The sequence below is a fragment of the Tursiops truncatus genome, chromosome 15, assembly GCF_011762595.2.
Source record: "Tursiops truncatus isolate mTurTru1 chromosome 15, mTurTru1.mat.Y, whole genome shotgun sequence".
NCBI lineage: Eukaryota > Metazoa > Chordata > Mammalia > Artiodactyla > Delphinidae > Tursiops > Tursiops truncatus.
In genome coordinates, this window is record NC_047048.1 from 86177281 (window position 1) to 86204076 (window position 26796).

Here is a 26796-nt window from a genome sequence, read left to right on the forward strand (position 1 = left end):
CCCGTTGCGTTGTCACCCTTGGTGGCGCCCTCGCGTGGGGAGGGCTGAGCACAGCTGCCCGCTGAGGCTGTTCTCTGAGGGGTGGGGTTGGAGCAGAGCACAGGGGCCCGTCACTGAGCGTGCTGCTCCCCTGCTGGGGGTCGTGGCCCACTCCTCGTTCTCTGATTCCCCCGCAAACGTGGACGGAGGAGAGAGGCTTTTACTTGAAAAATATCTTCAATAATAAGATTCTATTTTGGGGGGAAGAGGAGTGGAGTTAAATATGAAAACTTTGTTTTTGTTTTTTGATAAAACACACAGTGCCATGTTATTGGCTTAAACTCAATGAACATATAAAAGAAGCCGGGTCCTGCTGCCTTGAGCCTGGTTCTGAGGTCCTGGGTCTGATCCCGGGGTGCAGATGGCATCAGTTGGAGGTTTCCTCTTGTCACAAAACTAGACAGCACAGAGCTTCTGTTCTCCACCAAAGGCGCTTCTCAGGGGCCCCTGGGGCCCGGGGAGGAGGACCTTGTGGGTCCAGGATGCTTTCAGGGAGGGCGCCTCCTTTCACCAGGTGGGAACCCCAGCAGGAAGTGCTCAGTAGGGGTGGTGGTGCTGGAGGGGCTGCCTAGGCCCAGAGGCCCTCACGCCCGCCTCTCAGCTGGATCCTGGGGCGCTGGGTCCTCTGGGTGGGGAAGGGGGCTTCTGGCCTGCCCAGCACCTGGAGCTCCTGCCTGGGGCCGCCCGGGGCACTGGGCCCGGCGGGTGTGCCCGCACGTGAAGCGCATTTGTGAAAGGAGTCTCTGCCCGCGGGAGGGGCCCCGCGTCCAGGCAGCCACGGTGGGCAGTCTAGGCCTCACTGGAGGATGTGGAGCGGCCCCGGAGCAGCAGGGCGCGGTAGGCGGGGGAGCTGAGGAAGCGGGGGTAGGAGTCTCGGTGCATCAGCGTGTAAATCTGCAGCTGCGCGTCGTCAAACGTGTGCGCCGACGGCTCCTGCATCTTCTTGTTGACGCCCTCCCGCACCCGGGAGTCCAGGCTCACCTGCGGGACAGGGGCCGCGGTCAGGGGCCCGGAGGCGCCCCCGCCCCCCACCCCGGTCCCCGCGCGGCGCACCTCCTTGGGGGACAAGATGGACACATAGTCCTCGTAGATGAGCCGCGCCTTCTCGTCCACCACGTGCTGGTTGGCCTCGGCCTTGAGCTCCTCGCAGGCCAGCCAGAAGAGCATGTTCTCCTCGCTGTACTCGGTGCGCAGGAACTCGCGGAACACGCTGCGGCCCGCTGGACTGTGCATTAGCTTGTCGAAGGACTGCGCCCAGCTCCGCACCTCCTCTGGGCTCGGCGTGGCACTGCGGGCACGGGCATCCGGGTATCGGCCACAGGCTGCGCCAGGCCCCGCCCCCTCCGCCCGGATCGCCCCCCCTCCCCCGCCCCGCACCGCGCAGACCCGCGGCGGAGACTCACCAGGCTTCGCAGCTGGGGAGGGGCTGCAGCCTGCTCTCTCGGGAGGCCCGCCACGCTCGCCGCCGCTCGTTCCTGCCGGCAGAGGGGACGGTGGCACTGCCCTCCGCGGCACGCGTGTGCGCGCAGGACGCTGGCCACAGTGACACCGACACGCGTCTGTATGGGCACGAGGCCTAGGGGCTCTCAGCACACGTGGACCCCCTGCAGGGTGGGTCGGCTCCTTTCCCGATCTCCGGTCCGGCCCTGGGCCCGTCGTCTTGCCTTTGGGGCTTCACAGGCCCCTCGGGTACCTCTCCCTCCCTGGCCTGACCTCGACCCCCACTGCTTTCTCCCAGAGACTCCGACTGATGGGGAGAAAGCCCCCAGCCCGTGTGTCTGGCCCCTGACTCTCCCTCGGGGCCCCGCTTCTCTCCTTAGTTCCCGCCACAGCATCAGTGCTGGCTCCGCAGTGCACGCCTCCAGCTGGACCTGTCCCCAGGGTCACTGAGACGGCTAACAGACACCCCAAGCTCAGAGGTCCAGACAGAACTCAGCTCCCACCCTACCCCACCCGCCAGACGCCAGGCCCCTCGTGTCTCTACCCCCAGGCGGTCCCTCTCCTGTTTCAGGCCTCAGTTGCTCACTGCTCAGCTGATCCCCCTTTGGGTCCCCTCAGCGCTGTCCACTCAGCAGCCGCGGGGTGGAAGCCCGAAAAGGGCCAGGCCTCTGCGAGGCACAAAAACCCCAACAGGTTCCCTACGCGCCTAGAAACCACATCCCCCCCGGAGGCCCCACGTCCACCCCCTGCACTGTCCCAGGGCCAGGTCTCTGCTTAAGGCTCCTCCACCTGACACAACGTGTAGGGCCTGCTTTTGCTCTGCTGTAGGTCCCCAGGGCCAGTCTGGGCGGGCTTACAGTAGACACACGCGTGCGTGCGTACGCACACACACACACGTGCACGTGCTGGCTAGGTGCCTGCATGTGGACACAACCTCGGCACACCAGCCATGAAAATCACACACACAGAGGGGCCTGGGCACTGGCCGCCGGTCACCAGACCCCTGGACGAGTGCTGTGGGCGGTGCCTCAAAAGCCCCCCGAGGGGCTGAGGAGTGGGGCCCTGGATCCCAGGTCTGCTCAGTGCCCCCTGCCCACCGGCACACGGTGCACCCCCGGCCCACGTACCAGGAGCAGCTGCAGCAGCAACACCAGCACAAGCAGCAGGGGTTGCGCCTGGGGGGAGCTGGGGGAGCCGCATCACGACTGGACATGGAGGGAGGCTGGTCCCCCTCCTCCGGCCCTGTGTGCTGGGGGAAGATGGGGCCGCGTCAGCCTCCAGGCAGAACCTGTGGGAACCACCTGCTTCCCCCCCCGCCCCCCCGCCTGCTGGGGGCCTGCTTGCTCCCGGCGGGGCGTGACCCTTCTGGCCTCCCAGGTGTCCAGGGGTCTCCCAACTCCTAGTCATGCCCCCAGCCCCCGAGGGACAGAGTCAGCGGTGGAGGCGGCCCACCTGCTTCTCAGCCTCAGGCGGGGTGGGCATGGGTGGGTGGAAGAGGTTGCCGGGGCTCCGTGGTACCTGCTCCAGGACCCTCACCACAGCCTGGGGCTCTGAGAAGAGAGGCCGGGACTCTCATGGGGGACCTGACACCGGTGGCAGCCTGCCCCCCTGAAGAGGTCCCGAGTCTCTCCCTCCTCCCGGAGGTGTCCCCCGGCCCCCTGCCCGGCCTCCCACCTCCAGACCGCTCTGCCCAGGCCCTGACCCCCACTCCAGTCTACACTGTGGCTATGAGGGTATGTGGGGTCAGGAAGGAGGGGACCCCAGACAAGATCTCCACAGGAGGTTCTGGGACACCCCCATCTACTCGCTCCCTGGGAAGCCGGAAGCCAGGGTTCCTCTTTCTCGGTTTCCGGCTCCTGGCCCCTCCCAAGGGGGCTGGAGGCCCCCAGAGTCTGGGGCTATAAGGGTGGTGCATAGGGGTGGTGGTCAGACATTTAGACCCCCCATCCCAGCTCCCTCCATCCCAGGTTTTCCTCGGCTGCTGGGAGGTGGTGAGGGTTGCTCCCCACCTGCTCCTGGGGACTCAGCAGGGGCAGCAGACCAGGCCTGCAGACAAGGAGGACTTGGGGCTGGGGCGGGACGTCCTGAGGGTGCGGGAAGTGCAGCAGGCACCGGTGAGGACGGCCGAGAGCCGCCAGGGACCGCCACCTTCTCGGCCCGGTCACTGGCCCGGCGCCCGAACACTCGGCTGGCACCTTCCCGCGCCCAGGGTCTCCCGGCCTCCCTTCCCCTCCCACCGCCCCCCCCCCCCCCCACAGGCTGCGGAAACCGCTGCGGCCCCAGGCCTGCCGCAGGGCAGGGCGGGCGCGCCGGGCGGCGGCGGGGGATGGGGTGCGTCCTGCTCCCGGGCAGGTCGGAGCCGCGGGGTCCCTTCCGCTCGGCGTCGGGGCGCACCTTCCACGGTGCGGACGCGCGGGGGGCGCCGGAGCCCCATCCGGGTGAGCGGCCCCCGCGGGGAACCCGCGGACCCGAGCCGCGGGGGCGGCCAATCAGGGTCCAGGAGGCAGTTTTGAACGCCTCCCCACCTGCCTCCCAGTCTCTACCTCGGCCTGCGCCCACCTCGGCCCAGGCGAGGCGCCCCGCCCCACCCCCGGGGCCGGGGGCGCCCCCTGGCACGTCTGCCACGCGGACCTTCCTGAAACCCCGTCGCGAGGTGCTCAGGACTTGGTTTCAGTTTATTTTCTCATTAAATGATCATCCGCCCTGCTGCCCCCCATCCCTCAGCTCTTGGCCTTTTAATGTCTGTTTGGTCCATGTTGGCCTCGTGGGGTGTGCAATGGCAGAAGAGGAAAGTGGACGCTCTGGGATAGGCCCCGGGGCAGTCACCAGGCTAGGCAGCTCCTGCCTCCCAGCCACTGACCAGGTGCTGCGCTCAGAGGTGACAGCCCGGGATATGCACACCTGGGGCACCCCTGTCTCCAGAGCCTGGGCATGCGGAGGCCTCGGCCTTGACCCAAATCTGGGGGCCAGGTGTAGGGTCCCACGGGGCCTTGGCCACTTGGCCACCTGCCTGGCTTCCCCTGAGATCGCTGGGGGGGGACCCTCCAACTGGATCCCACTGGCTTCCAGCAAACAGATGGGGAAGAAGCAGCCCGACAGCATGCCTACCCTCAGGGGTCAAGTTTCTAGGGAAAGGAAGGGGTGTGGCAACCTCTGAGGTCTGGTGGCTGTACCCCAGACGGGCTGTGACTTCCCCAGGCAGAGCGGCTCTTCCTCCTCTGCACCCCCGCCCCCCCAGCACCCTGAAGACTGTACCCCTCTAGGCTGCCTTCTCCAACTCAGCTCTGACTTGGACGAGGGGACCTGCCTGAGGATGCAGGGCCCAGGTGCTGGGGCGGGAGAGGCAGGGGGAGAGGCCGTCCCTTCTGTCCTGGTTGCAGGCCCTGCACCTGGTCACCCATCCCTGGGCCTGGCTCCGCGCACCCTCCTCAGGCTGGCTGGGGCCACCTGTGCCCCGGGGCACCTGCTCTCTTTCTTGGTGGGGGTACAGGGTCTGAACCAGGGTCCCTGCCCCTCATTCGGGCACGTGGGAGGGGGCTCCCTCCCCTACCCCAGCCCCTCCAGGCTTTGGTCCCTAAGTCTGGGATAGGAGAAGCTGGACAGGCAGCAAGTTTGGCCTCTGGGGACAGAGGCTCCCTTGGGAGCGGCTGCTGCTCTGCTCCACAGAAGGAAAAAGAACGTCCCCGAGCCCGCCCAGTCCAAAAAAAGAATAAGAAAATGTGACAATCCCAGGAAAAAAATGCCATAACCTTTGGGAGGGGGGTTGACAGAGGGGCTCCATTCCCTTTTTCTCACCCTCCTCAGCACCTTTCCTGTCTGCCGCGCCGCCCCCCTCCCCCGTAGGTAAGTCCCAGCCTGGCTCCTCCAAGGCAGGCCAGGTCTTTCCTAGCCCTGGTGACCCTTGCCACTGCCCACCTCTACAATGGTGGGGGCAACCCACTTCTCTCCCTCCCTCTCTCTCATGGTGGGGTTGGGCCTGGAGAAGTCTGCCCCTTCCTCCAGCCTCTGACGCCCCCACCCCAATCTCAAGGAACTCGCCGTGCGCCCCACTCACCAGCGACCCAAAGGCGAGGCAGGGGCGGGAGGGGCCAGGTTCGCTCTGGGCCCCACCCTGGCTGCCGAAGGGGCGTGTACTGCAGCAGCAGGACTCAAGTCAGACGGCAGGAGGTCCTCCTGCGCGTTCTGGAGCGAGGCTGCCGCCTGGAGCCCCCGATCGGCTCGGGCCGGGGGCGCAGCGCCTTCCCTGCGACTGGCAGGGATGAGTGGCTGCCAGATGCAACAGGGTGGGGGCGGGGGCAAACCGGGTGTCCCGCCTCGGCCCCTCCCCACAGGCTGAGGGGGGGGACGGGAGACGCGGAAACCTGGGTTCTTCCGGCCCCCCCCCCCCCCCGCTTTGAGCAATCACTTCCCCAGGCTTCGAGCTGCAGAAAAGGGGAACCCGGCTGCAACGGCCCCTCCCCCACGCGCGGGGACGGGCTCCAGTCCCGCCGCGGCCCAGGGTCCACGTGGACCCCGCGGCGGAGTCCTTGGGGCGCGGATTCCGGCGCCGGTTTCCGAGGCTCCCGCCCCGCACGGCCCCCGGGCCCTGGCCAGAGGGGCAGGGCCGCGGTCCTCGGCGCCGCGCGCGCGCACTCACCGGCCGCGCTCCCGAGCCACTCGCGCCGCAGCCGCCGGCCCGCGCGCTCCGAGGTCCGGCCGAATCGTCGGGGAGCGGGCGCAGGCTTCAGTGCGCAGGCGCCTCGGCCTCACTTCCCCAAAGCGCGGGGCCGGGACTTCCTCGCGCGGGCAGACGCCGGCCCGGCCCGCCCCGCCCGGCGCGCCCCGCCCCGCGTTCGGCCGGCTCCTCGCCCCACGCGCCCACTCCCCATCGCCCCGCGCGCAGGAGCGCGGCGCCTCCGTCCCCACCGTCGCTTAGGATGGCCTGTGCAGATGATGGGGCCTCTGGCCCCCCGGGGCGGCTGAGTTGGTACTGCGGCAGCTGGGGGTGTGGCCGTGCGCCAGCTCTGCTCGGCAGGGCCGGTCCAGCGTTGCCGTTACGGGGTGGGGTGGGGTGGAGGTTGTGTGGGGGGGGCGTTCCCATAGGTTACTTGCCCCGCTCGAGGGAGAGGCCCCCTGGAAAGGACTGTCCCCCGTGGTCAGTCCCGGCCTGGCCCTAGCCTCTCTGGCACTGGGTGTCCTCACCTGTGAAATAGGGTTAAGGGCGCGCTGTCACCGTGCTGTAGGGGACTTCCCAAGGAAGGGGGTTCCTGGGCTTCGGTGCCAGTGATGCCGGGGGTACTGGTTCTTATATCCGGGGTCGCCAAATGTCCCTGTCTGCGGGGCCTGGCTGAGTCCCTTTCAACCCCTCCAGTTGCCCCCAGATGTTCTACAGTTTAAAGCCACACCTCCCCTTTGCCACGAATGCCCGTCCCTTCTCTTCGGACAACTCTCCTCGTATCTTATGACCTGGTATAGCTGTGAGTTAAATCCCTTATCCCAGCATGCTTTGGGCCAGTGTCTGGGGGGCCCTGACCCTGCTCTGGAAGTGGCCTGCAGTGTCTGAGTCCCCCTGGCCTGTGAGTTAAATCCCTTATCCCAGCATGCTTTGGGCCAGTGTCTGCGTGGCCCTGGCCCCCGACCGTACGCAGCTCCTGTCCGCGGCGCCCAGGGCCCGCTCACAAAGTGCCTTCCCGTTGCTCGGGTTGCAGGTGCTCGCTGTCTTCCGCGCTCTTGGGGGCATAAAGGGCAGTGGAGACTTTACGTGCGCTCCTCATTCATCCAGCAAATGTCTGCGTGTCCCCTGTGTGCCAGGCAGTGGGACCTGGCAGCGAGCAGGACAGACAAGCCCCGGAGCAGACAAGAAGTGGACTTGCAGACTGGGTGAGAGGTGAGGAGAGCTAAGGAGAACCACAGAGCGACGAGGGGGGCGTTTCAGTGCTACCGCTTGCTCAGCACGGGACGGAGCTGGAGCCGCTGGCAGGGCAGCAGGGCAGGAGCTGAGCTGAAGAGGGTGCGGGCCAAGGTCAGGGAGGAGAGAGGGGCCCTGCAGTCCGGGGGGCGTCTTGATGCCCTGTGCCCAGGGGGCTTGGCTGCCATGTTGACAGCCTGGCTGGGACAGGGCAGAGGCTGGAAGCCTGCCCAGATGGGAGGTGGCTGCTTCGTATTTAGCTTAGATAACAGTCCCGGGAGGTGGGTCCTTCAAAGACGGGCCAGAGCTTAGTCAAGGCCACACAGCCCTGCCTACGCCATGGTACTTGCCGTGGCATCTTCACCCGCCTCCTGAGACGCGCGGGGCAGCTGGATGCGGGTGTGGGTCAGCGCACTTCTCTTCCACTCAGGCCACACTCTACGCTTCTCTGGCCCTCCCCTCCCCCTCCCAGCCCCCCATACACTGTCCTTCCTCTCACCACCCCCGCATGTCCCCCGGCCACTTAGGCCTCTCCGTGCCCCTTGCCTCGGCCCTCCTGGGTCTTCTGCCCTTCCTCTGGGGAGTCTGTCCCGTATTCCACAGGAGGAACCAGGTGGGCCGGGCAGGGGCTCATTCAAGGCTGTGCAGCAGGTAATGCTGGGGGTGAGATTTGAACCCAGGACCCTCTGTCTAGAGCATGAGCTCCCAGCCCCCAGTACATTGGGCTGCGGCCTACATACTTTGCTTTCCCATAGCAGAAGCCTCCTTCAGGCCCTGCAGAATTGTCCTCGGCCACTTTCCTGGGCCTTCTCTGCAGACCAAGGACCCCTCCCTGGTGTGGGGATCAAAGGGTGCCCATGTGCCAGCCCCACGCCTGGTGCAGAGCTGTCTGTGAGGCCGCCCTCTTGCTGGCCTCCTCGGGGCGGTGGGTGCCTCTCTCATCCTCTGTCCTCAAGTGCCTGCCTGATGCCCTCCTTCCCCTCGCCCGAGCCACCTTCTCTTCCCCTGTTCCTTGTTTCCCCTACCTGCCTGAACCGCCCCCCGCATCCCCCCCCCCATAGAGAGCTCCCCCTCCCTCATGGAGCTTCCAGTCTCCAGCTCCACACACAGTTCTGGGCTTGGATCAACGCCAAGGGTGCAACGACCCAGAACAGGCGAAGGGTCCTGTGAGGGGAAGGGCTTGCTGAGGTCACAGAGGGCTCAGGTCCCCATTCTGAGCTGCGTCAGGGAGGGCACTGGCCGCCACAGAGCAGGATTCCTTGCTGGACCCCAGCTCTGACCTCTGCCAGTAGAGGGCCCACCCCTCCAGGACCAGTTCTCTGCTGCAGGCTGGCAACTCTGCCAGAGGCTCCTGGCAGGGGAGGGCCTTGTCTGAGGCCCCCCGCTCTGTAGCCTGCTGGACTGCTGGGAGGGAGGAAAAGGGAGAGCCGGCTAAGAGAAATCTCAGTCTCTGCGAAGAGCCTGTGTTGGGCAGGAGAGTAAGTTCTCGAAGGGGAGATCTGTCCAGAACATGGGAGGTTCTTCAGAATCCAGAGGGTTTGCAGGATGTGGGTTTGTCAGAATGGAAAGGGGCGGTGTCCTTCCCGTCCTCTGTGTGTGTGTGTACGTGTGTGTGGTGGTGGTGGGGTCCAGTAAGGGGGATCAAAGGGGCAGAGGAGGATTATCAAGATAGAAAGGAAGACCCGAGGGTGCTTTCTGCCTGCAGGGTCTCGCCCTCCCCAGTCTCCTGGTCCTCTGAGGGTCTCCCAGGCGTGGCTGACTGTCCAAAGGCCAGCTTTGGCTTCTGCAGTCACTCTCCTGTCCAGAATGTCACCTTCCTCGCTGACCCTCTGAAGGAATGACCTGCAGTCTGGGGTCCTGCTTGGGTACCACTTTCTCCCCGAGGCCGCCCTTACCTCTGGGGGTGTGACTGTTGCTGGGCCAGGCTCTTCCTCCCATCACACCCAGGCTGGGGGCTCCCACGGACTCACAGGGCACCAGATTGCCTGATGGGGGCAGCGTGGGATTTGGGGGATTCGGGGTGTCCCTGCCCCCTGTGAGTCTGATGTCAGCCAGCTTGTAGCTTTCCACTTTGTTGGAGGAGCTGCACTCTGAGTACCCCAATGCCTGTGACATCGGATGCATCCATCCTTCCCCCTTCCCTCCCAGGGGACCTAGAGAAAGGAAGCCTAGACACCAGGGGGCGCTTTGAAAGTGAGAACTTTACGTAGGAGGGTGGGGCACAGTCGTGCACGGTGGGGTCGCCATCAACGCGGGAAGATGCTGCCATCGACTTTCTCCTCCAGAATGGTTTCCACGCGCCTCCGCTGCGGGGAAGGAGGTGCTGGGGCCGGGTGTGCGGGGCGGAGGGCGGGCCCCCGCCCCTCCCCGGCCCTTCCCGGGCTCGCAGTCACCTCTCGACGGTCTAGGGGGTCTGGGATCCGCGTGGGCTTCAGCTGCGGCGGCAGGAACAGCTCCAGCCTGAGGGCGGCGCGCGCGGACTTCTGCCGCAGGATTAGGAGCGAGATCTCCTCCGCCTGCGGGTGCCGGGGTCAGGGCGCGGGGATGTTGCGGAGCCTTGGCGACGGGCGGCCCCGCCTCGCCCTCAGAAGCCCCGGCCGGGTGGTCCCCCCGTCCCTTCCTCGCCCCGGCCCCGCCCCTGCCTCACCCGCAGGCGGGCGTGGCGCAGTCGGAGAGCGCGGACTCGGCCGCGGGCCTCGGCGGCCTTGAGGACGCCGAGGACCTGGTCCTGGCTTTGCGCGGGCGTCTCGAGCTGCAGCGTCCACGCGCGCGGGTCAGGCATGCGGTACCCCAGCTCTGCTGACTCACTCGGGAAGACGGAAGCGGCCGCGCCCACGTCCTCCAGCAGGTCGCCGAAGAGCAGGTGGCTGTGGCGCTGCGCGGGCCGCATGGCCTCCAGGCCCTCCGGCGTGAGGGCCCAGCTCGGCGTCGGGGACTCCGCCTTGGCACACCTCACGCGGGCCCCTGCGCCCTGCGCACCCTTACCCACTCGCTCCCGCGGGACCCTGCACGCGGTCCCTTCGCCGGCTCTGGCTGCATCCTCGGGCCCTGCCGAGGGAAGACGATGTCCCGATGTCCCGCTGGCGCCCGCTCCTTCGGTCTGGCCCGGCCCCGCCTTGGGTTCCCAGCTCCGGCCCCTCTGGACCCTGTGCAGCCCGCCTTAGGGCCCGCACCTCTGGTCTCTGCGCCTTTGCCACAACCGCGCACACGTCCCGGTCAGCTCAGCCTCCTTACTCACTCCTGCATTCCGCTAGAACTTTCGGATCCACTCCCTTCCTGCCCACGGGCTGTTTCTCCCGCACTGGGAAGATGCTGAGACCCCTGAGTTGACCTCAGGCACCACCCAGGGGTGGAGACAGATTGAGGCTGCTCTGGGCGAGGCTAGGAGGACACTTCCTCCCATGCCAGGACCCTCGCTGTGGCCGTCCCCCATGTCTGCGTAGGCCTCAGACCCCTCTGTCTTAGTGCTAGGGGCTGGAGGTGGCGGGGGTGGGCCTTCATTATATCTTGGGCAGAGGACTCGTGCTTTTCTGGGAGATGTGTGTGTGTTTGATGTTGTGTGGGTCCGTTTGTGTTGTCTGTGGGAGGTCTCACTTGTGTGCGGCGGAGTCTCAGAGTCGAATGGACAGCTGGCTTGCTGCAGGGGAGACGCCATCCCCCCAGCCTGTCCCACGCTGGGTCTAGATGGAGTGAGGGAGAGACGAGCCCAGGGAAAAGGTGGTAGAGGGGGAAGGGCCCCCGAGGTGGGAGAGGGAAACACCCCGGAAGTCCCGGTGCAGCCCTGCAGGGCTCCTTTCCTTGCCCGGCCCAGCCCACAGCACCTCAGACCCCGGACCCCAGGTCCTGGGCCGGGTCCTGGCCCACACTGGGACAGAGGCTGGCGTCCGCACCCTCCCCCGCCCCGTCCCTAGCGGCGGCGGTCGAGCGCCCGGCCCTTGCCTCCCGTTTCCACACCCCATACTTTCTGCCTTCTCGGGTCTGGGCCTCCAACTCAGCCCAGACTCTCTGGGACTTGTTGACGCGGTTGCTCGGCAACCAGGAGGCCCGCCCCTCCCCCAAGCCAACGGGGGCGGGGCGAGCCCTCGGGGAGGTGCATGGTCAGAACTTCGGTCCGAGTGCACCGAGGTCCCCGGCCAGATGCCCCGCCCCGGGACCTCCCGGCTGTCAAGGACCACGAGGGAGATGACCCTCAGCTTTAACAGCCCGGGTGCGCTCTCCTTCTTTTCTGAAGAGCCCCAAACGCACTCTTCTGCGGGCTGTGGGCCCAGCTTCCTGGCTGGAGAGGTCTTTGCTGGCTAGTTTTGGGGTCAGGGGGCGCAGATCTGAGGAGACCTTCGTGGTTGAGCCCCTTCCCCCTCTTCATGGCCCACGAGGCCTCCCACAGCAGAACTCAGGACTCTTCACCTCTTCCAGGGCAAGTCTGGGGGTTCCAGGGGTGGTGTAAGAACAGGGGTGGTGTTTTTTTTCTAAGACCATTGGTTTTGTTTTCTTTTTTTAAATATTTATTTATTTTCTTTCTTTTTTTCAAATAAATTTATTCATTTATTTATTTTTGGCTGCATTGGGTCTTTGTTGCTGCGCACAGGCTTTCTCTAGGTGTGGAGTGCTGGGGGCTACTCTTCGTTGCGGTGCGCGGGCTTCTCATCGCGGTGGCTTCTCTTGTTGCGGAGCAGGGTCTCTAGGTGTGCAGGCTTCAGTAGTTGTGGCACGGGGGCTCAGTAGTTGGGGCTCGAGGGCTCTAGAGTGCAGGCTCAGTAGTTGTGGTGCACGGGCTTAGTTGCTCCGCGGCATGTGGGATCTTCCTGGACCAGGGCTCGAACCCGTGTCCCCTGCATTGGCAGGTGGATTCTTAACCACTCCGCCACCAGGGAAGTCCTTTCTTTCTTTTTTTTTTGGGCTGTGTTAGGTCTTAGTTGCGGCGCGTGGGCTCTTCGTTGCGGCACGCGGGCTTCTCTCTAGTGGTGGTGTGCGCGTTTTCTCTCTCTCCTTGAGGCACGTGAGCTCAGTAGTTGTGGTGCGCGGGCTTAGTTGCCCCGCGGCATGTGGGATCTAAGTTCCCCGACCAGGGAGCAAACCGCGTCCCCTGCGTTGGAAGGCAGATTCTTTACCACCGAATCACCAGGGAAGTCCCCAGACTCGGGTTTTGATTTCTGGGTCCTGGGTCCTAGATTTCTGTAATTTATTTGTGCATTTGTTAATTTCATAATATTTTAGAACTGATTCGCTTAATTGATTAATTCTTTAATTTGTTCATGCACTCATCAGATTATTCTGGGTTCAATAATCCATGTACTCACTCCACAGTTGATGTTAGGCCAGAATTAGTGCATTAAGTCCAGAATTTGTTAATGTACTGGTGGTTCCCACAGTGTAGACATGCCTCTTTCCTTCATTCATGGATGTGCCAAGGTGGGCACTGAGGCCCATGGATGGTGCCGTTTTGGGAGTTCACGACCTGAGTCCCTGAGGGGAGAGACTGTCCTGGCTTTGGGGGTGGCGTCTCAGCTGAGGTTCTGGCCTTTCCGAAGGAGGCTGTTGACTGTTGCCATTGTTTTTGGGAGTTTGCTCTGGCCTCCCAGTGAGAGGGTAAGGTTTTTTTTTTTTTAATACATCTTTATGGGAGTATAATTGCTTCACAATGCTGTGTTAGTTTCTGTTGTACAACAAAGTGAATCAGCCATATGCATACATACGTCCCCTCGCTTTTGTGGCCCCATATCTCGGGAGCTGGCATGCCATCCCCCGCTTCCCAAAGCTGCATGGAACTGCCCATCCTTCCAGCCCCCAAGCCTTTGCAGGAGCTGTTCCCTGGATGCTTCCCCTTCCCGCCCCCGGCTGCCGCAGGGCTTGTGCCTGTAGGGTGAGGCCTGGGCCTTGGGATTCAGCATCACCGAGGAGCTTTTGAAGGCAAAGGTCTCTGGGCTCCAGAAGAAGCAGTGAGGGCTTAGGCAGGCTGACCTGCCTCCTTCAAGCAGTCCTCCTGGATACACGCAGCCCAGGCCAGCACCACCTCTGGCCCTCACTCTGCGCTCCCACAGGAGTGAGTTCTCTGAGACAGGAGTCTGGGCCCTCCTCTTAGCTTCCCAGGATCCTGGCCAGGGAGATGCAGGGGGGAAGTGACTTGCAAGAGTGGGAGTTATGGGGGGAGGGGGAGAATGGGCGCGCTCTCCTGCAGGAAGGGACTTGTAACTTTCCCTCTGTTTTTGTAGGATTGAAAACCTTTGACACCTGCTCCTCCTTGACTCCCAGAGGGCCTGGTGTTGGCATAGTTCACATTCCTGAGCGGAGCTTCTTCCTGCTTCTCTACCCCCGCCAACAGCTCCCCTGGGAGGAGAGGTGCTCCCTGTGTCTGGGGCCCAGCCACTGTGAGGCCCTGGGCCACGTCTCCCGCCCGTTTCTGTGTCCAGGATTCATGTGTTTTTCAAGGGCTGATGGAAATGCTGAGATCTAAGAGCGTGCTGATCGACGCCAAGACCTGAAAACTTCAAAATAATATCAATAAGGATTATTAAATGACTACAAAATTTAACATTATACTGCAAATCTACAATTCTGTCACAGTGTGTAAATATTAGGAAGTTAAAATCACAAGGAAAAAGTAATATTTTATGAAGAAGCCCAGAATTATGAAAATCCTTTTACTTTTTTTTGCACGCAGGCTTTTCTCTAGTTGCGGCGAGCGGGGGCTACTCTTTGTTGCGGTGCGCGGGCTTCTCATCGCGGTGGCTTCTCTTGTTGCGGAGCACAGGCTCTAGGCACACGGGCTCAGCAGTTGTGGCTCGCGGGCTCTAGAGCACAGGCTCAGTAGTTGCAGCTCACGGGCTTAGTTGCTCTGCGGCATGTGGGGGTCTTCCCGGGCCAGGGCTTGAACCCGTGTCCCCTGCACTGGCAGGTGGATTCTTAACCACTGCGCCACCAGGGAAGCCCCATTGCTTTGACTTTTCAACAGCACAGCTGGCCTGGTGACTGAATTCCCTGGGGATGGCTGTTCTGGGTGAGGCTGCTGGCGACCGTGCTTTGATTCCCGTGCCCTACTCCGGGGGGTGTCGGGGGTGGCAAAGCATATGCGGACCGAGGGGCAGCAGACAGTGTGGCATCTGGCGCTGACGGGCCCTGAGTCACTGGGTGCAAGGGTGAGGTGCGTTCACCCCAGTTTGTGGGTGTCACCGGCACTCTGGGACCTGGGTCCTGCCCGGAAGGCCTGTGACCTCCAAGTGTAGCCCTGGTCAGGCTGTCACTTGATATGTGGCGGACCCGTGCTCTGTGCTGTCCTTCACGTAAGCTGCGTGTCTTGGGCTGTCGCTTGTACCCTTGCATGTTTTGTTTTGCCTGCATATGATGTGTGTGCTTGAGGTTGTCTTGCTTCGATACAGATGCTCACGCGTGTTACCTGCTGCCCCATGTGTAGCACATATGTTCTGTGTCTTATCCTGGCCGTACAGGGCTCAAGAGAGGCTGGGCCATTTCCTGGGCCAGGCCCCCTTTGTGGGAATGCTGCAGGGTCCAGGGCTGGGGGCTACCATCCCCAGGGAGTGTCATCAGTACCCTGGCCTGGCCCCCCACGATGTGTCCTCACGGGAGGTCTGTCCAGACTGGAACTCACACCCAGCGTCAAGGCAGCCTCCTAGCCCCGCCCTTTCCCCAGGCTCAAGGCCATTAGGAAACGCAGCTTCGGAAACTGGCGGGCAGGTGGGCCCAGGCAGTGGGGGTGGGAGGGGCTGAGGTTGGCTGCTCAGACCTCGGGGAGCCCAGGTCGGGGAGGCTGCAGGAGGGCGAGCCCCTGGGGTTCCTGCCCTGCTGGGGCTCCCAAGGTCAATGGGATGGGGCTTCGAGCTTTGCCTGGAGAATGTGGTGCACGTGTGTCCCCCGGGCGTCTGAGGCTTTGCTCTGCCTCTTCTCCCGCGACTACCTTGTGCCTCACGTGCACCCTAGTGTGGGTTTGCGTGGGTGTGGCCCATGCGTCTGTGGGTCCCTTCGAGTGTCTGTGCGTCCTCTGAGCACGTACCCACGTCTGTTTGTTTACCTGTGTGCCTACTTGGGCATCTTTGTGTGTGTTTTTGTGAGTCTTTGTGTCCTGAGTGCCTCTGCGGATGTGCCCCATGTCTCCACACGTGTCCCTGGGTCGACTGCAGTGAAGATGCAGAGATAAGTCCTGGGGGACAGCCTGGGATGCTGAGCCCTAGGGTATTTGCCTGCTCTGTCCTCTCCTGATTCGCCAGGTATCCTAGCGACGCTGCTGCCAGTCGCCTAGCAACCAGGTCCCCATCCTTGGAGACAGATGCTCCAAGCAGGGGCTGGGCTGTGTGGGCAGAGCCCGGGCAGGAAGAACGACCCCTTGACTGGGTGGGGCCGGCAGTTCAGCTCAGGGTCACCCACGAGGCATGTGCCCCCAGGGATGGGCAGGAGGCAGCTCCATGTTGTGCCGTGTGGGTGCTGGGGGCCCAGGCTGTGAGGCAGTGATGTTCAGATGTTGTTCAGGGACCCGTCCGCTGAAGCAGAGGCGCCCTTGCTGGGTCTTCAGGTGGCAGACAGACCTGGCTCTGAACGCTGTCTCTGCCCCTTTGACAGGTGGCCTCACGCTGCTGAGGTGCCCTTGTTGGCACGGAGGTGCTGCCGAGGCCCACAGTCAGGGGTGGTGGGGGTGGACAGGCTTGGCACCCAGGAGGCACGTGGGGCGCGCTGGACCGTCCAGACACCCTGCTTGCTTATGAGGCTCTGATCTGCTCAGGGCTGGCTGCGCAGGGCCCCAGCCACCCAACCGGCGGCCCCTGTGGCTCAGCTGCCCTGGGATCCCAGCTGAGGGGCGCTGTTCTGGGCATGGAACTCCGGCTGGGGCAGGTCTGAGTCCGTCCAAGGCCCTGCTTCTGAGTGAGATGCGGCTTCACGTCTGTCTCTGTCTTGTGTGTGTCTCTCCGAGTCTCCGTTCCATGTCTTTGTGTGTTTCTGCATGTCCTTTGTGTCTGTTCTTGTGTGTTTGTCCCTGTGTCTCCATGTGTCTGTCCCTGAGTCCCTGTGCGTCCTTGTGTGTGTGTGTGTGTGTGTGTGTGTGTGTGTGTCCGTCCACGTGTCTGAGTTCTCATGTGCACCTCTATCCCTGTGTCCATGTGTTCGAGCCTGTCTCCGTCTGGGCTCTGTGGGTCCAAGCCTCTCTGTTGTTCATCTCTAAGGGTGCACCCTGGTCCTTGCCTCTGTCCCCGTCCAGCCTGGGGCCCCCTCCTCCATCCTGCACGGCCCCGCCCCCCTGGAGCCGCAGCCTGCTCCCCTCCCCCAGCTCCGTGCACCAGGCTGCTGCGTCTGGTCTGGCGTCTGAGAAGGAAAAGGAGCAGCTGCCACCGTGCGGCAGCCGCGGCGCCGTCCAGACCCAGAGCTGAGTCGGGCCGGCGCTCCCAGCCCTGCTCTGCCGCAGGCCGAGGGTTAGGGCCTCCGGGGTCCCAGCTCCCACGGAGGTCACCGAGGTAAGGCTGAGCCGCTGGGGGCTGGCGTGGAGGTGACCTGTGGTGGCCGCAGCTCTCAGGCAGGGCTGGGGAGGGGCAGGAGGAGGCCCTGTGCTCGGTTGCCCTGTGCCCAGTGTTCCAGGTGTTTCTGGGTGTGTCTTGGTCCCTTTTGTGTCTGCGTGTGCCCGAGGGCAGCTTTGGGCATCTGTGTGCGTGTGTGTGTGTGTGTGTGTGCGCGCGTGCTGTGTGTCTGTGAGCCCCCATGGTGGACACATCCCGCTGTGTAAGCGCATCCGCCATCCCATGTGGGAGCCCGCAGGCCAGCTGAGACTGTGTCCCTGTGTGTGTGCACGTGTGCCCCGTCCCTGGCATACACGTTTGCGTGTCTCCGTGTGCCCGGTGTGTGTGTGTGCACACGCACGTGCCTCCGTGTCTGCGGCCTGGGGCCGGGTGGGTGCTGGGTGCTGCGCTCACATGTCCCTGTGCCTCCGCAGGTACCGTGGGGCTTTGCGTGCAGGGCGGGGCATGGAGTCCCTCTTCCCTGCCCCGTTCTGGGAAGTCCTCTACGGCGGCCACCTGCAGGGCAACCTGTCTCTCCTGAGCCCCAACCACAGCCTGCTGCCCCCGCACCTGATGCTCAATGCCAGCCACGGCGCCTTCCTGCCCCTCGGGCTCAAGGTCACCATCGTGGGGCTCTACCTGGCTGTGTGCGTCGGGGGGCTGCTGGGGAACTGTCTCGTCATGTATGTCATCCTCAGGTAGGCTGGGCACCCCCCCGCCCCCCGCCTCCCACCGGTGGGTCCCGAGCAGCTTGCCGAGGGCATGGAGCAGGGGCTGCTCTGGCAGGCTTGGCATGCGGGGATCTCCCACCCCCTGTTCAATTCCTGGCCCCCTGTCACTGGGCAGGGTCGGTCCTGAGGCCCTGGTGGCTCAGCTCCTGAGGACAGAGGCACTTGGCTGGGGGAGAGGGAGAGGCAGGGTCCAGCCCGGGTGTGGGAGGAGGCGCAGCTCTGTCCCAGATGGAGCGCCACCCTGACTCCTGAGAGATGACGCGCCATCTGAGCCGTGCGCCAGGCTCCCAGCCCAGCTGCCGCGTGAGGACCTCACGGGCCCCACAGCGATCCCGGAAGGCAGCTCTTGTCGGCGTCGTCCAGGCCCGGTGCTGGGGCAGCTTCACGAGGCCCCTTCCTCGGCTCCGGGGCTCCGTGCTCACCGCTGGTGTTTGGGCCGATTCCAGCATTTGCTGGTGCTCAGAATGGGAACGCTTGTGCGGTCAAGGGTGGCAGCCACGCTGCTGGGGGGACCTAATGGGGGATGGTGTGGGGACATTGTGGAAGGATGGCCGAGACAGCATGAGGGGACAGCATGGGGAAACAAAGTGGGAAGAGCGTGGGAGAGAGCGTGGGGACAGCATGGGGGACAGCGTGGGGATGGCATGGGGAGGTATAATGGGAAGAGCATGCGGGGAATGTGGGACAGGGTGAGAACAGCGTGTGGGGATGGCATCGGGACGGCGTGGGGACACATGCACGTGTGCACACACGTGTGTGTACGCATGCACGTGAGCGTGTAAACGTGTGCACACACACGAGTGTGCACCCGTGTGTGAGTGTGTGCATGTCTGGGTGTGTGCATATACGTGTGTACACTGCACCTTGTACATACATCTGTGTGCATGGACACAACACGTGCAAGCACGTACATGTGTGCACATGTATCTGAGCGCGGGCATGAATGCGCGAGTGTGAACACACACGTGTGCATGCGGGCACACACGTGTGCTTTGTATGCGCGCGCACGTGTGCACGCCCTTGTGGCTGTGTCCGTGTGTGCATGTGTGTAAGCATGCCCTTGTGCATTTGTATGTGCTGGTGTGTGTCATGTGTGTGCTCAGACAAGGGGCTGCGAGGAGCAGCTGCCCTTCCCCCAGTGCTGACCCCGGGGTACTAGGCTCACGTGCCCCTTGGTGGCTGGAGGGTGTGCCATGGGTGAGAAATGTGGGTGGCGGTGGGGTGCTACGGGTGAGAAATGTGGGTGGGGGTGGGCTTGTTCCTCCTTCCGGTTGTGAGTGTTTCCTGTGGGGTCTCTGCTCTGCGCGGGGGCATCAAAACCCTCAGAGGCACGTCTTGATTAGAGAGCAGAGAGGCGAGGTCGTCTTGCCCACGAGCAGTCCCCACGGAGAGTGATGGCCGGGAACTGCTGTGAGCACGCCGGGCTCAGAGGCAGAACGATGTGTTCTGAGCCGTGGCACGGGGTGGACTGCCTCGGTGGTCAGAAACACCCAGTTCCAGTCCCTGCTCTTTTTTTACAGGCAATGTTTTTAAAGTAGTTTTAGGTTCACGGCAAAATTGAGGAGAAGGTACAGCGGTTTCTCATATAGTCCCTGTCCTGCCCTCCCCTCCCCAGGCATAACCTCCCCCATTATCAACATCCCCACCAGCATAGTACAGTTTCACAACTGATGAACCTACCTGGATACATCGTAATCACCCCAAACCCACAGTTTACCTTAGGGTTCCCTCTTGGTGTTGTACTTTCTATGGGTTTGGACAAATATATAATGGCATGTATCCACCATTACAGTATCACACCGAGTAGTTTCACTGCCCTAGAAATCCTCCGTGCTCTGCCTGTTCATCCTTTCCCACCTCCCAGCCCCTGGCAAACACTGATCTTTTTACTGTGTTCATAGTTTTGCTTTTCCAGAATGTGGAATCATACGGTCTGTAGCCTTTTCAGGTTGGCTTCTTTCACTTAGCAATACGCATGTGAGGGCCCTCCGTGTCTTTTCATGGCTTGACAGCTCGTTCCTTTTAACTGCTGGATAATATTCCATTTTCTGGGTGAGCCACAGTTTATTTATTCATCCACCTACTGGAGGACATCTTGGTTGCTTCCAAGTTTCAGCAACTATGAATAAAGCTGCTATAAACATCCGTGTGCAGGCTTTTGTGTGGATATATTTTCAGCTCCTTTGGTTAAATATCGAAGGGTGGGTGATTGCTGGGTCTTATGGTAAGAGTCTGTTTTGTAAGAAAATGCCAAGCTGTCTTTCAAATGGCTGTACCTTCTGACGCCCTCACCAGCATTTAGTGGTGTCATTCTAATAGGTATGTACTGGTATCTCATTGTTGTTTTATTTTATTAAAAAAATTTTTTTTTCTTTGGCTGCGTTGGGTCTTCGTTGCTCTGCGCGGGCTTTTCTCTGGTTGCGGCGAGCGGGGGCTCCTCTTCGTTGCGGTGCACGGGCTTCTCATTGCGGTGGCTTCTCTTGTTGCAGAGCACAGGCTCTAGGGCGCAGGCTCATTAGTTGTGGCGCATGGGCTTAGCTGCTCCGCGGCATGTGGGATCTTCCCGGACCAGGGCTCGAACCCGTGTCCCCTGCATTGACAGGCGGATTCTTATCCGCTGCGCCACCAGGGAAGTCCTCACTGTTGTTTTAATTTGCATTTCTCTGATGACATAGGTGGAGCATCTTTTCATGTGCTTCTTTGCTGTCTGTATGTCTTCTTTGCTGAGGGTCTGTTAAGGTCTTTGGCCCATTTTTAACCAGGCTGTCTGTGTTCTTATTGTTGAGCATTAGGAGTTCTTCGTGCATTCTGGACAGCAGTCCTTTGTCAGATGGGTCTTTGGCAAATCTTTCCTCCTGCCTGTGGCTGCTCTTCTAGTTCTCTTGACCCACTTTTCCTTTACCAGCTCTGTGGCCTTGAGAAGACCGTTTAGATCCTCTGAGCCTGAATGTCGTCCTGTGCAGACCGGGCAGCAAAATAGCGCTTCGGAATCTTAAATGAGTTAAAATCCAAGTGAAGAACTTGGCACAGCATCTGCCGCCATCACTGTCCTTGTTGTTTGGTCGTGATTAAGGCCTCTTTGAGCTTATTCTTAATCTCTCTCTAAGAGGCAGAAAGAAACCCCAGATTCCTTCATGGCAGCTTAATTGACATGGAACATTGTTGTCTCTGGTGTTGCCACCGTCACCACCACCACCATCACCATCAACAGCACCATCACCACCACCATCACCACCATCAACAGCACCATCACCACCACCACCATCACCACCACCACCATCGCCACCACCACCACCACCACCACCACCACCATCATCACCACCACCACCATCATCACCATCATCACCATCAACAGCACCATCACCACCACCATCACCACCATCACCATCGCCACCACCACCATCACCACCACCACCACCATCGCCGCCATCACCATCGCCGCCACCACCATCACCACCACCACCACCATCATCACCACCACCACCATCATCACCACCACTACCATCACCACCACCACCATCATCACCATCAACAGCACCATCACCACCACCATCACCACCATCACCATCGCCACCATCACCACCACCACCACCACCATCATCACCACCACCATCATCACCATCACCACCATCACCATCGCCACCACTGCCATCATCACCACCACCGCCATCATCACCACCACCACCATCATCACCACCACTACCATCACCACCACCACCACCATCATCACCATCAACAGCACCATCACCACCACCATCACCACCATCACCATCGCCACCATCACCACCACCACCACCATCACCACCATCACCATCACCACCACCACCATCACCACCACCACCACCACCACCACCACTACCATCATCACCACCACCACCACCACCGCCACCATCATCACCACCACTACCATCACCACCACCACCAACAGCACCATCACCACCACCACCACCACCATCATCACCATCAACAGCACCACCACCATCACCAGCACCATCGCTGTCACCACCATCACCACCACTGTTGCTAGCGCCATCTCCACCACCACCACCACCATAATTACCACCATCACCAACACTACCACCATCACCATTATAACAACTATTAATTCGTTTAGCAGGTAGTTGTTAAGCACCCACAATTCCTCCAGACCCATGCCAGGGTCTTGCATACAATGAGACCCCATTAGCATCTGCCCCATCCCTGTCACCATCTCCTGTTCGGTTGCTAGGCAACAGTGAGGCCTGGTTTGGCGTGCTCTTCCAGATCCTGGAGCCCCTGGAAACCTCTGGTGGTGGAAGGGCCAACATTTTGGTCCAAGAAGGGTCTTGGGGGAGACTTGAAAGGGAGGAGGACAGGTTCTTTGTCTTATGAGTCCTGTTTCTGCTCTCATGCAGGGTCAGGCAGACACTCTGCTCCCCCCACCCCACACCCATCCTTTCCAAGGCAGGCAAGTCTTTAGGTTGCGAACCATTTTTTGTGTGCTGTAAGTACTTGAAGAATTTGTTAAAATACTTGCCTTCAGGCTCCATGGCATTGGGCTGGGCCCATGAACCTACATTTTAGCAGGGGGCAGAGTGTGTGCCCCCTGTGATGGCCAAGAGGAAGGGCCCCTTGCCCTTCGCTGCCAGGTCTGCCAAGGTGGCCAAATGAAGCCTCTTCCTCCCCGTCCTCTCTGCAGACACACCAAGATGAAGACAGCTACCAACATTTACATCTTTAACTTGGCCCTGGCGGACACTCTGGTGCTGCTGACCCTGCCCTTCCAGGGCACAGATGTCCTCCTGGGCTTCTGGCCATTTGGGAACGCCCTGTGCAAGACGGTCATCGCCATTGACTATTACAACATGTTCACCAGCACCTTCACGCTGACTGCCATGAGCGTGGACCGCTACATAGCCATCTGCCACCCCATCCGTGCCCTTGACGTCCGGACATCCAGCAAGGCCCAGGCTGTCAATGTGGCCATCTGGGCCCTGGCCTCTGTTGTCGGCGTTCCCGTTGCCATCATGGGCTCGGCACAGGTTGAGGATGAAGGTCAGTGCAGGGCACCCTCCTCCCCAGTGCCACGCTCCCCTGGCTCTGGGTGGCTCTCTCCCTGCCCACCTGCCCAGCTTCCCTGACCCTGCTTCTCTCCCTGCAGAGATTGAGTGCCTGGTGGAGATCCCCACCCCGCAGGACTACTGGGGCCCCGTGTTTGCCATCTGCATCTTCCTCTTCTCCTTCATCATGCCTGTGCTCATCATCTCCGTCTGCTACAGCCTGATGATCCGGCGGCTGCGAGGCGTCCGCCTGCTCTCAGGCTCCCGCGAGAAGGACCGGAACCTGCGGCGCATCACGCGTCTGGTGCTGGTGGTGGTGGCTGTGTTCGTGGGCTGCTGGACGCCCGTGCAGGTCTTCGTGCTGGTCCAGGGGCTGGGCGTGCAGCCGGGCAGTGAGACTGTGGTGGCCATTCTGCGTTTCTGCACGGCCCTCGGCTACGTCAACAGCTGCCTCAACCCCATCCTCTACGCCTTCCTGGACGAGAACTTCAAGGCCTGCTTCCGCAAGTTCTGCTGCGCGCCCACCCTGCGCCGGGAGATGCAGGTGTCAGACCGCGTGCGCAGCATCGCCAAGGATGTGGCTCATGCTCGCAAGACCTCTGAGATGGTGCCACGGCCGGCATGACTAGGCGTGGACCTGCCCATGGTGCCTGTCAGCCCGCAGAGCCCATCCACACCAAACACGGAGCTCACGCAGGTCACCGCTCTCTAGGCAGACGTGCAGCTGCGCATCACCAGCCTCCACGGGCCACCCTGTGGCCTTGGAGGGTCTGGTGACATCACGGGACGGGTCAGAGCATTAGGGCTGCCCTCCTAGTGGAGGGCGGGGAGGGGGTGCAGGACTCACTGGTGAGCATGCCCGGCACTGCCAAGCTTCATGGACCGTCCTGGCCTCTCCCCTGCTGCATCCGTCTCCGGGTGGGCACACAGCCGGAAGCGTGACAGCGGCTGTACAGTCCCACGTGCCCTCGTGCTGTGTGCTGTCTGCATGGACCCTTGCAGTGTCTCCTCTGGGCAGCTGGATGGGCCTGGCGCCGCCTGGAGAGTCCAGTGGGCATCCCTGGGCAGTGGGACTCGCCCTGAGAGTGGAACTCCTTAGGAGGCTTCTCAGCAAGCCTGTTCCCTCCAGGACACGTGAACTGTTGCGCCGCAGACGTGGCCGTTCAGGTTTGCGAGGCGGTCAGGAGGACCGCCGCAGGCCACCCTGTCATTTGTGAAGCAGCCCCACGTGCCTGGCCTCAGCTGTGGGGTGGGGGGGGCTCTGTGGTGCTCTGTCTGGGTTGCCTGGGCCCCCCTCGGGCTGTCCCTCGAAGCCCTCCTTTCAGACTCCATCAGAGGTCAGCGGCTGTGCAGCTGTCAGGACCGTGTGTCCTGCTTGGGTCCTGGTGGCCTTGGAAGGATGCCAGCTGGGACAGGTTCGGCCCTGCACCCCCAGTGACTGACGCCCTGCTTCATTTCAAGCCCCCCGTTATCTGTGGGGGAAGCCTGAGCTTCCCAGTCAGAGGCGGCTTCGTATGCAGAGTTGGAAGGAGAGCTGGGGCTGGCAGACCTGCTTGAGGGAGGCTGCAAGGACCATCTGAGCCGTGGGGACCCTGCCCGCTGTGACCATCCAGAGAAGTACCCTCCCAGTTTGCAGATGGAGGCTGCAGCTCGGTGACTTGGCCAGCGTTCTCCCTGCAGACAAGCTGCTGAAACATCTGCAGTGGTAGAGCTGCCTCTACCTGCTAGCTGAGCTGCAGACCTGGCCAGGTGAGCTGAGGCACCTGGAAAGAGGAGGAGGTGCTGACTCTGGACTGGCCTCTCCTGCTTTGGGGACCCTGGCCTTGTGGGGTCGTCCTTGGGGAGGACGGGGCTCTGTCCGTGCTGCCAGCAGCGGGAGGCTCTGAGGACCGGAGCCACTATGGCTGCAGCATTTTTGTGCCAAGGCTGAAAGACATGTGCATTTGTGGTGGTGTAACGTGTGTCCCCATGTATCTATGCATGTGGACAGTGTGATTTTTCCCCTGCACGTAACCAGCCCTGAACTGTCTCCAGGGGCCGTGACGGAGGGTCAGAATAACCCCCTGCACGCTGGTCAGGGCGCTCTGCTTGCAACAGGTGTTTCTGACTCTTTGGGGGGCCGTTGGGGTAAATTCTCTGGGATTAGCACGGGGGGTGTAGGTAGATCCGTCCTCCAACCTGCTCTGTGCTCTCCACCTGGCTCTGTGCTTGGCAGACTGTCCCACTTTGGGAAGGGGTCGACTAGTTCATGACGTGCCGGGGGCCTGTCTTCTTTGCTTCAGCGCAAAGTTTCCCCCCAAACAATCAAGCACTGCACTCCCCACCCCTGTAGCCAGAGGTTCCAGTGGCGGATCCAGTGGTGGGTGCTTCCCCACAGTGGGCTACGGGTTCTCCTCACTCCCACCTCCCCCCGCTCTAGCTCCTTTCTCGTTCCTTGGGCGGATCCAAGGGAGTTTGATGACAGATGCACAGAACCGCTTCCTTTGGCAGCCCTGAGATTCTGATATCCTCCTGGCTCCTGCGTGGGCCCGGTTCTACCCAGGCTGACTGTCGGGCAGACAACCCTGTCAGAGAGAGGGGCTTCGCAGGGGCATCCAGGGCCGGCTCGGTCGCAGTGCGTGGGCACAGGCAGAGGGGCCAATGTCCGGGTTTATATAAGTTTTAATGACAAGCAAATTGCTGTTAACACAAAAATTTAGCATCAAGGGGAAGTTTAGGGTGCCCCCTGTGATGGCCCCTTGCCCTTCGCTGGCAGGTCTGCCAAGGTGGCCAAATGAAGCCTCTTCCTCCCCGTCCTCTGCAGACACACCAGGATGAAGACAGCCGACATTTACATCTGTAGCTTGGCCCCGGCGGGCCCGGCGGACACTTTGGTGCTGCCGACACTGCCCTTCCAGGGCACAGATGTCCTCCTGGGCTTCTGGCCATTTGGGAACGCCCTGTGCAAGATGGTCAGTGGCAGTTAGCACGGGGGGAGGCAGCGGGGTCCTGGCGGAGGAGGCGGCTCAGGGTGGGCTCCGGGCTGCCAACCAGGCCGAACCCACAGCGAGCGTCTGCGCTCGTCCCCGTCCAGGCAGGGCTGAGGGGCAGGCCAGCAGCCCGCGGGACCTCGGAAGCGGACCACGGCTCGTCCTCTCCACCTGCACCCAGACCTCTCCTCGGCTCCCACCTCCGACGCCGCCCCCTGCCTCCAGCCCCGCCCCGCCCCCACCTCCACGCCCCACCGCTCCGACCCGGCCCCCAGCCTGCATCGCCACCTCGCCCCCTGCCCCTTTCCGTGCCCCAATCCCCGCCCCCGCCCAACCCCCACCAGCTGGGCTCGGTCAAGTCTCCCGGCTTCGCTGAGCCTTGGTTTCCCCGCCTGCCTGCGCAGAAGGGACGCCGAACCTTCCTCACGGGGTAGTGGGGGAGGCCGGGCGGGGGAGGGTCAGCGGATCGGTCAGCGGATCAGCGGGGAAGCTGCGGGCTCGCCTGGCGCTCTGGACTTTGCCCACCAGGGGCGCTGTGGCCCGCGGGAGGCTGCGCCCAGGGGCCGCGCCGGGTGGTGCGGGGCCGGGGTCCGGGCCACGGCGAGGGGATTTGGGGAGTGGAAGGAGACGGCCAGTTCTCTCTGGGCCCAGAAGCCCAGGGCATGGGGACACTCCCTCCCCGTTCCCCAGTCCATCTCCGGAGGCACGGTGGAGGGGGGGGGGCGTTTTCCCCGGGGTCCACAACTCACTCGGGCAGGATCCCGGTGAGGGCTCTCCTCTCCCCCCAACCTTGGCTGGCCCATGTCTCCCCCACCCTTGGTGTGTCGCGGGCCCTGCGTGAAGACCCTCCCTCCCATCGGGTGTGGACCGCCTGGCTGGGCCTGCCCCTGCTCGGCCCCCACCATGGACCCCAGTGCGAGACGGTGGCTCCCGTTGCTGGGCTGTGTGTGGGGCGGGGGCCACCCCAGGGGATAAAAAGTGTGCGGTCCGTTGAGGAGGCTTGGTTGGCACCTCCCGTGCTAGGGAGATGTTCTGCAGGGGACGGGGTGGGAGACCCTTGCTCGGCCCGGCGTTCCCGTGGGCTTCCGGCTGACACAGCCCCGCCCCCGCTGCTGCGCACTCACGCCACGCGCGCTCACGCCACGCGCACTCACGCCTCGCTTCGGCCCAGCTGGGGTCTTAGCTGGGGTGTGGGAG

At 62.4% G+C, this 26796-nt stretch overlaps 2 protein-coding genes across 8 annotated transcripts; one reads left to right on the forward strand and one right to left on the reverse strand.

Moving 5' to 3' along the window:
• Positions 1 to 211: 211 nt before the first annotated feature.
• RGS19 (regulator of G protein signaling 19) lies at positions 212 to 6214 on the reverse strand. 4 transcript variants are annotated; one of them, XM_033839468.2, is made up of 7 exons: positions 5534 to 5828; positions 3489 to 3563; positions 2932 to 3029; positions 2607 to 2728; positions 1443 to 1514; positions 1093 to 1327; positions 212 to 1020 (listed from the first exon to the last, which is right to left on the reverse strand). In XM_033839468.2, the coding sequence occupies exons 3-7, from the start codon at positions 2959 to 2961 to the stop codon at positions 829 to 831; spliced, it is 651 nt and encodes a 216-aa protein (XP_033695359.1). In that variant the 5' UTR covers positions 2962 to 3029; positions 3489 to 3563; positions 5534 to 5828; the 3' UTR covers positions 212 to 828. The 4 variants fall into 4 exon arrangements, with proteins under 4 accessions (XP_033695359.1, XP_033695360.1, XP_033695358.1 ...); XM_033839469.2 differs by lacking the exons at positions 3489 to 3563; positions 5534 to 5828 and adding an exon at positions 6116 to 6214; XM_033839467.2 differs by lacking the exon at positions 3489 to 3563 and having other exon boundaries at positions 5534 to 5827.
• A 107-nt stretch (positions 6215 to 6321) lies between these two features.
• Positions 6322 to 24927, forward strand: OPRL1 (opioid related nociceptin receptor 1). Of its 4 annotated transcripts, XM_073793213.1 has the most exons (6): positions 6322 to 6445; positions 6830 to 6935; positions 7270 to 7345; positions 17295 to 17558; positions 22270 to 22625; positions 22732 to 24927. In XM_073793213.1, exons 2-6 carry the CDS (start codon positions 6920 to 6922, stop codon positions 23253 to 23255), a joined length of 1236 nt encoding a protein of 411 aa, XP_073649314.1. In that variant the 5' UTR covers positions 6322 to 6445; positions 6830 to 6919; the 3' UTR covers positions 23256 to 24927. The 4 variants fall into 4 exon arrangements, with proteins under 4 accessions (XP_073649314.1, XP_073649313.1, XP_073649315.1 ...); XM_073793212.1 differs by lacking the exon at positions 6322 to 6445 and having other exon boundaries at positions 6469 to 7345; XM_073793214.1 differs by lacking the exons at positions 6322 to 6445; positions 17295 to 17558 and having other exon boundaries at positions 6469 to 6935; positions 22732 to 24926.
• Positions 24928 to 26796: the final 1869 nt, after the last annotated feature.

Bases quoted from the DNA above. Each gene is read 5' to 3' on its own strand.
- RGS19 (XM_033839469.2), bottom strand. From the start codon at position 2,961: ATGCCCACCCCGCCTGAGGCTGAGAAGCAG. The intron at 1,515-2,606 runs GTACGTGGGCCG...CTCTGCCGGCAG, and splicing joins TGCTGCTGCAGCTGCTCCTG to GAACGAGCGGCGGCGAGCGT. The intron at 1,328-1,442 runs GTGAGTCTCCGC...CCGTGCCCGCAG, and splicing joins CTCCCCAGCTGCGAAGCCTG to TGCCACGCCGAGCCCAGAGG.
- OPRL1 (XM_073793212.1), top strand. From the start codon at position 7,059: ATGCTTTGGGCCAGTGTCTGCGTGGCCCTGGCCCCCGACCGTACGCAG. The intron at 7,346-17,294 runs GTGAGGAGAGCT...GTGCCTCCGCAG, and splicing joins ACTTGCAGACTGGGTGAGAG to GTACCGTGGGGCTTTGCGTG. The intron at 22,626-22,731 runs GTCAGTGCAGGG...CTCTCCCTGCAG, and splicing joins GGCACAGGTTGAGGATGAAG to AGATTGAGTGCCTGGTGGAG.